At 34.0% G+C, this 14,687-nt stretch overlaps 1 protein-coding gene across 4 annotated transcripts in view; it reads left to right on the forward strand.

The window, feature by feature from the left end:
* UNC13C (unc-13 homolog C) overlaps positions 1–14,687 on the forward strand; it is a 194,484-nt gene that overhangs the window by 65,720 nt on the left and 114,077 nt on the right. For 3 of the 4 annotated variants that reach the window (XM_065688905.1, XM_065688903.1, XM_065688904.1), the window contains exon 8: positions 10,606–10,670. In XM_065688905.1, coding sequence (XP_065544977.1) covers positions 10,606–10,670 — 65 coding nt within the window. Of the gene's footprint in view, positions 1–10,073; positions 10,097–10,605; positions 10,671–14,687 lie in introns of all 4 variants that reach the window. The other variant, XM_065688907.1, reaches the window with a different exon arrangement.

Below are 14,687 nucleotides of genomic sequence, written 5' to 3' on the forward strand. Positions count from 1 at the left end.
ATTTATTACAGCATAGTTTCAGATACACAGAGTAATGAAAGTAATAGGGTATATGGATGAGAGGAGATGTGAGCAGTACATGAGTAATCTTCAGATTTAAAGATCTTTAAGGACATAGGGCATTGTGATGATGCATGGAAGGCTTGATGGCTTTTTAGAAAAATATCAGTGAAATGCTAGCCAGTGGTTTATTTCTTTTTACAGTGTAATCAAGAGCAGCTCTTACACTTTTATTTATTCTTACAGTCCTCACTTGTTATTTTCTAGCTATTTCCCTAGTGACTTCTTTCATTACATCTCTGTCTTGCTGTCTCTTATAGGTGCCTTAGAATAACCATATTTGTCTCTCCTGGTGAAGTTATCACTCTGGACAAGCTTCCAGAATTGCATGCATTCTTCTGAGTTGCTATTACTAATAATAGACTCTTTCTATGTATGGTAGTTTATGAACTTGATCTAGTTGACAAAGATCTCAGTGATTGATTGGTGACTGGTCAGATTTTAAAAAGCTTTTGGTCTGAGTTTCCTGCTTGCATTGCTTATGGTGCTAAGATTTGTGAACTCATCTTACTCTATACGTACAAAGAGTAGCAAGCCAGATTGCACAGCAGGGGATGGGAGCTGCCTTTTTAACAGTGGATGAGAAGTGGGGGTTCTATTATTTTATAGGAAGGAGCTGTATTATGTTTAGTGGTGCTTGACATAAGAACAGAACTTGGAGAACAGTATAAATACAACTTTATTTTGTATATGCCTGAAGGAGAAAATGTGATGCTAAGATTTGAAACCAGAGGAACCAGTAATGTACTTGCCTTGGAGTGTGATCACCGTTTGGTTCCACATTAAGAAAAGCTGTCAGCAAAATAAATATATTATTAATGCATATTTCAAACTCTGTCTATTCAAACTATGTCTTTTGAAACAAGTATATATTTTCTTATTTTGACAGCTTTTCTAGCCTTTTTATAATAGCTATTTGCTTGAAATGCCGGAGTCAGCTGTATATTCCCAGGGACTATAGGCTTTAGAAGTTTATTCTAACTTGTCTTGTGGTACTCAGGCTTTTGTTTCCTTTATATCTTACCTCCATCATGTTTGATTCTGATAAACCTGTAGAGGTTTACAGTTACTAGTAAATAATAACTATAGTTAATAGCATTGTGCCAGTATTGTTATGTGACTATGCGTCTTGGATTTGGATTTAAAAATATCAGTACTGTGGCCCAGATGAAAATCAATTGATCTGTATTGTTTAGAATATGCTTGTGTTTCACGTACTCAAGAGTCTATGCATTTTTATTTTCTTGCCACTGGTTTTACTCTGGTGTAGGGTGTAAGTCTTTATACCCTTCCCGTCTTGCTTCTCTTCTGTCCTTTGGGGAAAAGGCATTTTAGAGATTTTAGACTATGAATGCCAGTCTGTTTATCTTAAGATTAATAGAATTGTAGAAAAGTTGCTTTAGAAAAATTATGTGAGGAAATCTAATCACTTAATTATAAAGATGATACATCTTTTTTCTGTGAAGGAAGAGGAAGTACTTACATTCACCACTTACTGTAAAGTTAGGGCTCCATGCAGGAACGCTACTACATGTTCAGTCTGTCAAAAGAGGGATTAGTGTAAGGGAAATTAATACTGAGAGTAGTGACCATCATCTTACAGACTTCTAACCATTCAAATGAAAGCAAACCCCGATTAATAAGAAGCTACAGGTTTTTTCCAAGACCTGTTAAGATTTCTAAATCTTGGATTACTTTTTTTTTTTAAGTGATTAAAAAACTGGTTAGTATGTCTTTTACAATACATAATAGTGTTCTTATGGCTGATTGCCTTTTAATTCTGTAGTTACAGGCTTTATGTTTATAAAAAAAAAAAATTTAGGTTGTAGGACTGCAGGATAGTAACCAAATAAATTGAAGATCAGCAGTTTAATTTAGCATAGTGATACTTGCTGAGTCGGTGTTCATTACATCAGGAAAATGTTTGTCACAAATATACCGTGTATAACAGTCTGAGAATCCAAAAAAAATCTGTAGTTAGCAGTTTTGCTAGAATAGCTATACCTGTTCTTTAATCAGAAAAATAAATCCAAAATCAAATCAAAAAACCCCAACAAAACACACATAACTAACAAAACTCCCGTCCTCTCCCGTCCTTCCTGCCCCTGACAAAAAAATCCCAAAACAAAAATTCCTTCCATATCCCATATCTTTAATCAATGAAGTTTAGCAAAAATAATCCAGATTTTGACTGTTTATTAAAAACAAACAAAAACCCCAAACCACCTCAAAACACTTCTGTTTCAAGAATGAATTCCTGTCTTAGGAAAAGTAGTTCATTAGAACTGCTGGTTTCCTTCATAAAAGAAGGTCTGTACTGCTCCTTACCAGAACAGAAAACTGCGTAACATGATTTTCACTGACTTCAGACATAATTGATTAATTGATTGAGAGTAGATGATAAATATTTATGCAATTTGCCTGCTCTTTTTGTGTTTAAATGAATTTAAAATAAATTTGCTAGAGCTAAGAGGAAACATGAGTGTAAATGTCAGTTCCGAGGACTTATTTCTACTGGTTCTGCTGTTGAAATGAATGCAAATCAATATTTTATCACCAAGACTAAGATAGATTTTTCATTTTTATTTCTAAAACATTTAAGCCTTTCCTTTAGATTATCATGGTTTAGAAGCAGAAATAACACTGCATCATTTTATAATGCAGCTTCAGGATAAAAGAAATTTTGTTAAAGCAACTAGCTGAAAAGTATCTGGATGTGCACTTAAAAAATGTAATGGCTTGGAAAACATGTGTTCATAAATATGCTTAAATCTTGTTTGGATCCACTGGGGAAGTAGAGTATTACAATAAAGTATGAAATGAAACTGAGAAGAAAGTGATTCTTAAGGTATTTTAAGAGATTCCAAGAGAAGGTATTCTTAAGATATTTTAAGATCAGAAGTCTTAGTAAACCTGAAAATAAAGACAGGATTCATTAATATTATTGTAATTTTAACAAAAGCCACAGATACATACTTATAGACACTTGCCCCATTTTTGGTTAGAGTTTTCTTTTGTACCTTTCTCACATAAACCGATTATTCACTCCACTGAAAATTTTAGTCATTTTCTTTTGAAACCTATATAAAGAGAGGTTTTTCCAGGAAGCCTATGTGTTGATAAGAGAATTGTTTAAAAATGTCCTGATACTGTTGAACACGGGAAAGACAGAAATCTGTTTTCACCAAACTAGTAGTGGTAAAGAGCAAGCTTCTGACTAATACACTTCTGATATAGCTTCTCTCGTGCAGACTACTGAAACTAGTTGGACTTGTTTGTGTTGCACTGGAATCTCAGAGGTGTGATGTGACAAAACATCTTTTTGACACTGATTCTTCTCTTTGAGAACTGAGGTTTCTTGATCAGAGGCCAAACGGCAGCAAGTGATTTGTCAGTGCTGTCACAGATTCATAAACTATGTATAGCTCTAGGTATCATTAGTGTAATTGCAGCCTCATTAAAGAAATTCTTGTCCATTGGCTGCATATACACCAAGATGGAATGTGGAGGGGCATGATGAACTCCTTGTCAAGTCTAAAATAAACCAGGAGAGAAGAATGTGTGTAAAATGGATGAGTAAGAACTAAAGCATTTTTTTAATCTTAACTTGTAGGTCTTCCTCTTCCATTTAGCACAGACAGGATAGAGTTGATGATTATCTGCACGTATACTGCAAACATTAAGTAGTGGAATTTTGTTTGGGAGCTGTAAAAGGCATGTTGGTTGAAATCTTCTTTTATGAAAAAATAAAAGCAGAGGAAAAGGAGACATGCTTTTTTCTATTAACTATGAAAAGGGATTGTGGAATTCAGAAGGATTTATGAATGTCCTGTCAGGTACAAGAGGTCCAACAGAACCAAAAGTCATGTTTTGAATTCCAGTGCATCAGTTTAGCTTTTAACATTTATGCATCTCTTTGGTGTTTATGTAAATTGTTCCAACTCATTATTGCTCTCAAGCAGAGCTGAAACAAAGAGTTTGTAATTTGATTTTGTTTCTACCTATAGCATAAAAGCTAAGAGCGGCGAAAATATTTTTTACGGGTTTTTTTCAAGATCAGTCTCTACTTTGAGAATTGTTTTGGGACTGTTGAGTTGTTTCAATTAAAACAAAAGTTAATGATATTACACAACAAAATATGTTGAGCTTTAAAGTATTTGCTACACAAATGCTACTTGTGGATTTTGTAATTATGAGTAAGCATACTTCTTGCCCTCTTTTGACATCCAATATGTAACTGACATTATAAGCAATGGAGGAAAAAAAAATACTTCTCTCTTAGACTCCTTAATGAATCTGAAGTACTATCACTTCCCTCCTTAGTTTTATCTCTCAGTAAACAAAACAAAACAATCCTTTTTGTCTGCCCTCATGGATTGTTTTGTGAATTTCTGCTTGTTCTGGCTTTTGTCATCTTCTTTCTATTCTATTTGTTTACTTTCAGTGTGATTTCAAAAACTGGAAAGATGACTTCACGTATTTTCTAGAATGACAGTGGTCTTTTTTTGTACTAATATAACATCAGCAATGCTTTTAATTTAAATATGCTCTATACCTTATTCTGCTAAGTAATAATTTTTTGCCATTTTTCTTTTTTTCTTCCAAATGTAGAACTATTTTTTACAGTAATGGTAAGGCAATGACATGAATTTGGTCATAAGTGAAGAACTTTAACTTCTAACACCTTCCTTTCATATATTTGCAACCCATTCCAGACTGGTGTCTTCTGCAGACTGTGAAATTCTGTTCTTCCAGGTAGCTGAGAACATTGATGAAATCGACCTGTATCATACTGTTTGATAACCTACACGATAATTCTACCAAAACAATTACTCCCAAATATCACCATATAAGTATATACTATTTTCTACCAATTTCAACTTTAATGTAGTTTTCTTGCTTTCATAGGGAATTTCATGAAAATCAGTTTTTGGAAGAAACACAGTGGGACTTAATCTTGCAAGTAAGACCGTGATATACACCATGATAAGACCAAGTCAAATATTTTGCGGTGATGCAGTATGCAGACTTGCAATTATCTGTTTGCTTTCATAGCCTATAATTAATTACTTGGTTCCATTTACTGTTATCATTTGTATCGAAAGAGAAAATATGCTTCTATCCTTTATGGTGGTCAGAATAGAATGCTTAAAATGCACTCTGCATTTTACTCCTTACAATCATTCTGACAAACTGGAGACTGTCAAGGAAGCCTGGAAAACTGAAGTTTTTTGTTTGTCTGAAATACAAAATCCATTTAATGTGGAGGAGCAGTCTTGACACTTTCGTATTTTTTTCAATATAACTTTATAAACAACTGTATTAAACATACAGCTGATGGGATTCTTTAGGCACCTGGTAACAAAGTACCTGCACACCATTTAAAAATCCATTCTGTGTATATAATACTGAGATTTATTATACATCTTAAAAAAAAGTAATAAATTTTTTGAGACCACCAAAAATTGAGAAGATCATACCACATTCTATAATCATGTAGTTCACTTGATAGTCAGTAATTTATTCTTTTAGAAGTATTTAGTAACTGCTGAAAGACAGTAGGTAACAAGAACCATTGGAAGCCTAACAGGACTCAATTTCTAAACACCAGAGATGTTTTTAAAGCATGTCCTCTTGTTTCAGATTCGCAGCCTAGTTTATTAATAAATACAGAAATGCAGTTTTATCTTCACCAAGATGACCTCCTGTTTTGGTTCTCAGTGTATGCGCTAATAATTTTTCTACATCACTGCTGGTAAATTGCTAGCAGCAATTCTTCTATTTCTCCTGTCAACCAAGCTTTATTCAAGTTTGACCTTCTCTTTGTCAGACAAGCATCACTCATCTCTTATGATATGCTAGCTTTAATATTTTCTTTCAAGCAATATACAATATATCTTCCTAGAATATGCTTCAGAAACACAACATCTTCTAAGCTTACATACTGTTGTATTTTGTTCTGTAGTGATAATAGTAGCTTCTGGATACAGCATTTATTATTTTAGCATGACTTAATTTCTGTTATTGTTTTGGACAGACAGTTCTTTAATGTGCTGCTCTTATTTGAACCTATTTTTAGCAATGCATGTGAATTAGAATTGTCCAGCTCAGACTACAAACTACTTCTGACTATGGCTACTTTACATATGTTGTTTCCATGGATCAGCTGTATTGTTATTTTAATTCCAGCAGGTTTTATGTCTAAAGGTTTTGTTTCCAGGAATGACATAATCATCAAGTCAGTTTGACGTTCTTGCAACTACTTTGCAGAATTAGAGATTAAAATGATACTTTCAGAGAATAATGAACTTTAAATCTGTTTCCAATTTGGTGTTATACAATTATGCAACACTCATACAAGAATGGAAAATCAATGCAGTATGCATAGTTCCTAGGAAGTGTAGATTTTAGGACCTGATGACCATTCTTGTGCTCTAGCACAGGGTCTGTGTGGTGATTTATATTTTCTAAATTATTAAAGAAAATATATTAGGATGATGCTCTGCTGCTCAGAAAAATGCAAAAGGGAAATAATGACAGAAGGCTTAAAGGATACTTGGGATTGGGGAGCAGGGGATCTGTGGAACTTCTTTGATCTAAATGCATCTGCTGACTGATGAAACTATTGACCGTTTGTATTTCCTATAGTATCATAAGCTACAAAAGCAAAGGTCTGTCTTCACTTCTGTATCTTCCTTACTAGTTTATCTTTCATGCAAGAAGACTCTGCCTTAATCAGCATCCTTTCAAGATTTATTTTTTTTCTTTTGAGAAGTTTGGGTATAGGAACTAGTTATCTTGTATGGTGAATTCTTGTGTTGTATGGTAAATTACAGGTGACAGCATTGCTATTAGAAATGGATAAGTCAGACCATGAATTAATTTGAAAGCAGCTGATAACAGTGTAAAGTTCAATTTTTATAAGATCAGGTATTTCACATTGTAGTGAATTTTATTGTAAAATAAGTATTTAAGGAGAAAGAAATCTAACTATGTAGTATCCCATAGGGTTAACTAAATGAACCAGCATTTATATTGTTCTCAGTACACTCATAACTTTGTTAGTTTCTTGACGTAGTACATGTGAATGATGGACATGAGTTGTATGAAGATAAACTCTTTTAAGTAAATCATTGTCATTCAGCAGTATAATCTGATATGTCTGGCCTTGTATCCCTGAATTAAAAATACATTCAGTGGTCTCTTACATAATCACAGTTCATTTCTTATCTACATCAAGGATTGTTGCTGTCTGTTCTGGTAGTCTAATGACTACTAAAGTGAATTGCTTGGTGACTGTATGCTTCCTGATTTGGTGCTTTCATATGCACAGAGAAAACTTCCACAGTTCAGATTATTTCACTCATGGTGAGTTAAGAAGAAGCAATAAACAAAGAAGTTTTCAAACTATTTTTTTCTCTGAAGATGCAGTCATTTGTGACAAAAAGAGATGTTCTAAATATCTTGCTCAGGGAAACTCGCGTCAGTTGTTTGCTTTATGCAATTTCTATCAAGAAAAGAGGCCATTAGGCTGCTGCATTGTTGGGGTTGTATTTTTTTTTCTTTTCCTAAGTAGCAACTGCAAAGAAAAACAAACCAAAAACATAATAGCTTTTTTCCCTTCCTAATTTTTGATTGTTGCTCTCCTTGCTAAATTTAGGCAAAATTAGGTTCCAGGAAAGGAAATGTAGTGAAATTAGATGAAGCTGGCTGAAACCCAAGAGAGGTAAAGAAAATTTCATATGTTCGTCTCTCATGCTCTGAAATACAAAATTCCATCTAATGTAGAGAACGAGTCTTAACAATTTTGTATTTTTCTAATAAAACTTTCTAAACAACAGAATTAAACATATAATTGATGGGATTCTTTAAGCAGCTGGTAGGAAAGTACCTGCAAACTATTTAAAAGTTGCATTACACATCTGTAATACTGAGATTCATTATATATCTTTAAATAGCAGTATTACAAATACTGTTATGATTAGATGGTGTAGAAAGAAGTTACAGTTTGCATGAACACATGGTGAGGCTTCTTACCTTACAGGAGATATTCTGCCTAAAACTTCCCTCAGTCCTCGTATTTCTCTTCACCTTTTAGACTCTGCCTTTTTTCAAGTTTGAAAATATATTCAGGCTTATTCTCTCCTACTTAGACTCCTGTTGATATATCCTGTCTTGCCTTTCCTCTCATTCACCTGCCAAGATGCTGCTCCAGCACTTTGATTTTAATATTCCTTTTATTTCCTTTACCCCTCATAAAAGCATATTCCATTTTGTATCCCCAGCCCAGTTTACAGGCATCTAGGTGCTCCTGGCTTTGCTCTTAGCCTGCTTATAAAAATGCTGTAATACTCTTATAGTGGGAAAGTAGGATGCTATGGTCTTCCAAATCTTCTTGTTATGCTTGTGAGGAAAGAGTAGCCCATCATGCCTGATGTTGTCAGACAAATACATTTCACAATTAAAAATTAAGACTAAACTCATTTTTAAAAATTTTCCCAGTTAAACGAGGGTAATCTTACAACTACAACATTATAGCTTAATTTAGTCATGAATTAATTTTAGAGGCAAATTAAAAATTCTAATATTTCTGAAGGGGGGAATTTTGAAGTGAGAAAATAGAGTAAGATGTCTTACTCTATTTTTACTAAATAATGGGTTTTACTATTAGCGTAGTTTTAATATTCTGTATAACTCAAAATGTAAGTTTTGTCTTGGAACAATAAGCTATAGTTCATTCTGAGGCATACTCTTTCTAAATGGATTATTCACAGTGACTGTGAAAGAGAATCTAAGGTCTGTAGTTGAGGATAAGAAAATGGCAAATTTGGTGGTCTCACGAAGGAGAGGAGGCTGTTGTGTAGTTGGATTTTGTGTGGATTCAAATTTGTTGTTGTGATATTGCTAATACTTAGTATCTCAATCCTCTTTTTTTTTTTAATAATACATAATCAAATATAATCTGACTGGTAAAACACATTTTGAACAACTTAGCTCCAGTCTCAGTTCTATTGCTCGTTTTTGTGCAAGTGCTTTACTTTGATCACATTAGTAGACTCTGAAATCAGTGACACAATAGAGCCTTTTAGTTCCTTGGCTTGTCGTCATGAAAATGTAGGCACCTTTGTATTTGCCAGTACATTTTTCATGTATGTGTTTGTTATTTTCTTGTAGATAAACTGGTTTAAAAATGAAATGTGGCAGATGTTTAAGGTGTATATGATAATTTTACAATGTATTTAATGTGGCATATTTCCAAACATCTGAAAATTACCTGAACTAGGGATGAAAAGTGGAAAGATCAGTAAGGTGACAATTAAAAGAATGCTATTTCATGTATGCACTGTAATATAAAGCATCAAACTGACAAGATGATAAAATAAGGGTGGTGCTCCCTGTGTATAATATGTGCTCCTCCTCAGCATATATTTTCTCTCTTATGGTAAATGTGAATGTGTCGCATCTTTGCATTAAGCAATTTATAATTTTATATATAAATGTATATCTTATACTTACACACTTGTAATTCTGTTTGCATTGGGGGGTAATTTCTGTTCTTATATGAATTGCTGTGGTAGAATAGAATAGTTACAGTTCAGGAGTTTGGGTGTTTGGGTTTTCTAATATATCTCCTTAGTAGAAACACTTTCATTTTCCTTGAAAGCAGAGCATTATTTTTTTGAACACTTCAACTATATTAAATAATATAAAAAAACCTAAAACAAAACAAAACTCCTAAAAATCGTGTTGTTCTGGGTTGCAGTATGTATTTAATGGTATCCACACTGTCCTACAGAAGCAGCAGGGGTTCTTATCTACTGAAAACATTTTTTTTTTTCTTGTTTAAATAATGGTGACAGTGGTCTTGCCACAGTGGTACAGCTAAGCACAGGTGTTACTTGGATTCTGCTCTACATTAGCAGATTTAAACAGTGACAGCTTTTTATAGCATAAGTTTTCTTGAAGAGTCTTTTGTCTAACCTATATTCCCCTTCTTCCCAATTCTCTTCCAGATAACGTTTCTGTGGATGAAAAGGTTTAAAATCACGTGTTTACTGTAGGGATCGTGTATTTTGTTGATGTTTGTTCATGACTTATTTGACCTGTTTGGTTCCTTCATTTTAGTTGTGATATCTGCATGTTTTTCCCAGCTTTTCACTCTTTCGTTCTCCTTTGAGTGTATTGCAAATGTGTTGCAGTTATGAACAGGATAACTGTCAATCTTGTGTTTATCATAATCGCCAACATGGGGGTCTGCTACTGTCAAACAAATTATCATCTATACTGCATACACTATAGGACTTAATATATTGCTTTCCCAAATACTGTTGTCCATTATCTTCCCATGGGTTCTTCCAGTGTGTTTCATTAAATGCTGAATGCTATCAGCTTGTATTCCAAAGCAGTAGTTACTCTAGCTTTGGCCTGGAGCTGACCATGCTAAACATTTTCATATTAGGTGTTATATGTGTTATACAGTTAAATTCTGTCTAAGGCTTACTAGAAGCAACTGAGTAACTAATGTTTTTTTGGTCTTTACTAAAGGCTCGGATAGTAAGTGGAAGTTCCTTGGATGCTTCCAAGCTTTATGCAGTCCAGGCATTTAGTGGGTAAGTACCAATATGACTCTGAATTCTGTTACTTAAATTTACAAATTAGTGTCATAAAGTTACAGTATTTTTTCTAAGTTTTGTTCTTATAAGAATTTGAATTATTTTAAAAGGAATATAATGTTTCATTTTGTATGTCATCTTTTAATTTTTTTAAGTCCTTAATTTTTAATAAATTAATGACCAAAATTCTGCTGCAGATGCCAACAGAAAGACAATATTTTTTACCTGTTTGCATACAAAACAAATGCCTTTTGAAGCTGTAGTTTGGTTTTCTCTTAGTTTTAGTAAATGTGTAGTAATATAATATCAGTCTAAGAGGTTAAATTTAACAGGTCAAGGGAAAATGATCTTATAGTCCTGAGAGTGAGTGTGACAGAAATGTATACATTTTGTTTGTTTGTTTCCAGATGTAGTTATCTTATATCCAGTTCTAGGGATTCCTTCCTTTGGGGCAAACCTCCTCTTCCTATTTTGAATACTTTCTTCTTATTCAGTTTGGAAAGGAGAAAAAGTAAAAACCATTGGTAAAATTTATCAGATTTTTTAACTATTTAAAAGAGATATTACCCTCTTGCTGGTGCACTATATAAGCACTGTCTGGTGTAGTTATGCTTTGTAACAAAGATGAGGTGATGAGATAGAATTAATCTTCCATCTTCTCATTTGTGCATCTTAAAGGCTGTTCAATAGGTGCTAGACACGATGAAGTTTTCCAACATAGATTCCTATGTTTGGGAGTTTTCCCCCTTAAAACAAAATTAATGGCATTTTCTTGATATAATTCATCTGCTGCTACGGAAGGTAACATTTGTACTTACTGCTAAACCTTAAATTTAAGAGCACTCACTGGCTTTTCAGTGGCTTAGGTAGTTTCTGTATAGTTTACATTATTTAAAGTGTTGTATTACTCCTTTTCCAGCTCATAGAAACTTCAGAATTGCTGTAAAAATGTAAGGCCATATGTGACATTGTGCAGGATTACTTGCTGAATGCAACATTAGACATTTTAAGTATTATAAAAGATAATTCATGTGGATTTTTTATTAGTGGTCATTTTGGCATTAGGATGAAATTGTAGTATACTTCTCTTGGCTTGCAAACCACACATTGCTTTCACTTTGATGCAGTTTTCTCTTAAGGTCATAAAGATTGAAAGTAACTCGGTACTAAAATGATACAAACTCCTGCCTTGCATATTGATCAGCCGTATTTCTTACTATGTGAAAACAACTACTCCTGTCGAATGGGATTTTCTAAGTACTGTATCTCTCTGTATTTTAAAAATAGAACAAGATTAGTGCTGACCTCCAAATGCAGAATGTTAGTATTTCTGTTTGAATTATATTGTTTGTCAACATAAAAGTAGTCCATCTGAAGCAACTTTTTTCTCTTGTTTACTAACTTGGATACTTTTTCAGCAAGGTGTTAGCCACAAAAACATTTCCTGTAACTATGTTCATGCTTGTGTTATTACTCTAATGAAATCATGGAGGGCTTTGATCAGATCCATTGCAACTGTGCAAGTAAATTATGACAATAACTTTTTGAGGTATAACAATTTATATTTTGTGGCTTTGTTGTTCAAAACATTAATGCATATCAGAAGCAGAGGCGTCACAGGGGCAGCTTTTGATATTTGCCTCAAATTCTCTGTCATATCTGCAAAGAAAGTATATCCTTCTTTTCTGTTTTGTGCTATGGAATGTCAGTTCATTTTTACTCTTAGGTTTTGATGACCCCAGATTTCAGTCATTTATAGTTTGACGCACCACTAATAGTAATGTAACTCATCATTGAAAAGCAGAAACCCGATGTCTTAAAAGCTACACAGTAAAATGTGGTCTACTGAAATTAAGAATTCTTGTACCCAGAAGCATTAGTATGTAAGCTTGGCACAAAACTTTGAGTTTTGTGTATTAAAAAAAAAAAACTGTTCATATCTTTGCACAATTACATTTGAGGAACTTGGTATATAGGTCACCTCACAGTTTTCCGAACTAGTAAGAGAACAATATTTAACATCGAAATAAGTTCAAATTCTTGAAATACAGTGTAGAAATCAACATTCTCAGATACTCTTATAGGTGCTGTTCAGTGCAGATTTGTTTATTACATTCAATGCCATATTTCTAGAAAAAGAATAAAGGTGTGTGTATGTGTGTGGGGGGTGTCTCTAGAAAAAGCTGAAATCCAAGACTGAAAATATAGATAGTTCAAAACTTTTGTGACTTTACCATCTGTGGTTTTTAACGACCCAATTTTGATCATTATATGTGGTTGGGCTTTCATAGTTTAAGCTGGAGAATTATTTCTTAAAATAACCAAAATTGTAAGGAAAAATTTCCATTTCATATGATTTTTCTTTTTTTTTTTTAATTTCCCTTTCTTTAAGTAACCTACTTCTTGCTTTCTTAAATTTTATTGTTTGCCCCTCGTATGAGTAAGCGTAATTAGAGAGCTCAGTCATATTGCTTGCAATCTGGAAAATCAGAAGAGAAACAGTTAAACATCTAGTTATTATATAGTTTAGGAATAGTATTTTGTTAGAGGACTCTGTGAGTGTAGGTTCTGACAATCAGGTGTGGGTATCTGTGCCTGCAGGAAGCTGCCTTGGACCATATGGTTTTGCTGTATGCACTACTTTCCATAGCCAGTTACTTAACTACAGTTTCCTAATAGGTGTAGGACTTAGAAACGTAAGGTACAAGAGTGTATAGAATTCTTATTTTTTTGTGGAGAATTCTCATTTTTTGTGGATTGCACACAGAAAACAATCTCATAGACATAAGGAGACCTTTTGCCACTCAAGGACTATACAGATGGAAGTTTCTCTTTTTATGCCCTTTCTTCCATTCACAGGTGAAAAAATCAAATATTGAATCCTCTAAGAATAAGCTATGTCAATACCTTCTGCAGATATCCTATAACCACTGCATAGGACTACTTCAGATGACTGACAATATCTCAATACTAGCTCATGTTTTTAGATTAAACCTTACTTCTTTTGCTGAAAAACTTTAGAAAGAGCCTCTACTCTCTTTGCTGTCTACAGTATCTTAATGCAAGCCTCTGTTTCACCAGGCCTTCCTGAAAACCACGATGTATTTTTCATTTAACTTCTCATTCAGCTGAAGAACACTGACATCTCCTAAACTGATGTGTCTCTGTTTCAATCACACTTTCCAATTTACTCCTGAATGTAAAGACTAAAGTGCTAAAAAACTAAAAACCCTCAGCCTTTTCACTGACGGGATTAACTGGCTGCAGCCTTAGATATGACTCCTTTGCCATCTAATTCCCCCCAAAAGGTGTTTCTGTTTGAAGTGAGGGGATGTTCTTTCTCACACAACCCTTGATACTTTGCTTTATCTATATAGAAATATCTCAATTGCCTCTTTCTGCTTTATTCTTCCCTCTTTCTCATAGTATAATGCTGTGAACCCACCTCACATGCACAAGCGCATCCCAAGCCCATGACACAGACTGCAGCTCTTAATTCTCTGCGGTGATTTTCACTTGGCTGCATGAAATGAGAAAAAAGTCAGAAGACTAAAGAAAAGGCAAAAACCAAATACAGTTTTCCTGTAGCTTGTCATGCTAGTTCTTTGTTAAAAGGCAAAAGCTCCACCTTCCCTGTTCTTTCTATGCCAGTACCGAATAATATCATTTTCATTTTATTTTCTCTTCTTCAATAATATGAAAAAAGTTTAGAATTTATCCGAAGAGGTCAGCTGGGTTTTTCATCATGTATATGAATCATAAAATCATAGAATGGTTTGGGTTGGAAAAGACCTTAAAGACCCTTCCAACCTTAAAGTCTAGTTCCACCTGCCCTGCCATGGGTAGAGACATGTCCCACTAGACCAGGTTGCTCAAGGCTCCATCCCACCTGGTGTTGAACTCTTCCAGGGATGAGGCATCCACAACTTTTTGGGGCACCCTGTTCCAGTACCTCACCACCCTCATAGTGAAGATTTTGGGTTTTTTTTCCAAATGTGTAGTCAAAATCTCCCC

This window comes from Lathamus discolor, chromosome 8 (assembly GCF_037157495.1).
Source record: "Lathamus discolor isolate bLatDis1 chromosome 8, bLatDis1.hap1, whole genome shotgun sequence".
Lineage (NCBI taxonomy): Eukaryota > Metazoa > Chordata > Aves > Psittaciformes > Psittacidae > Lathamus > Lathamus discolor.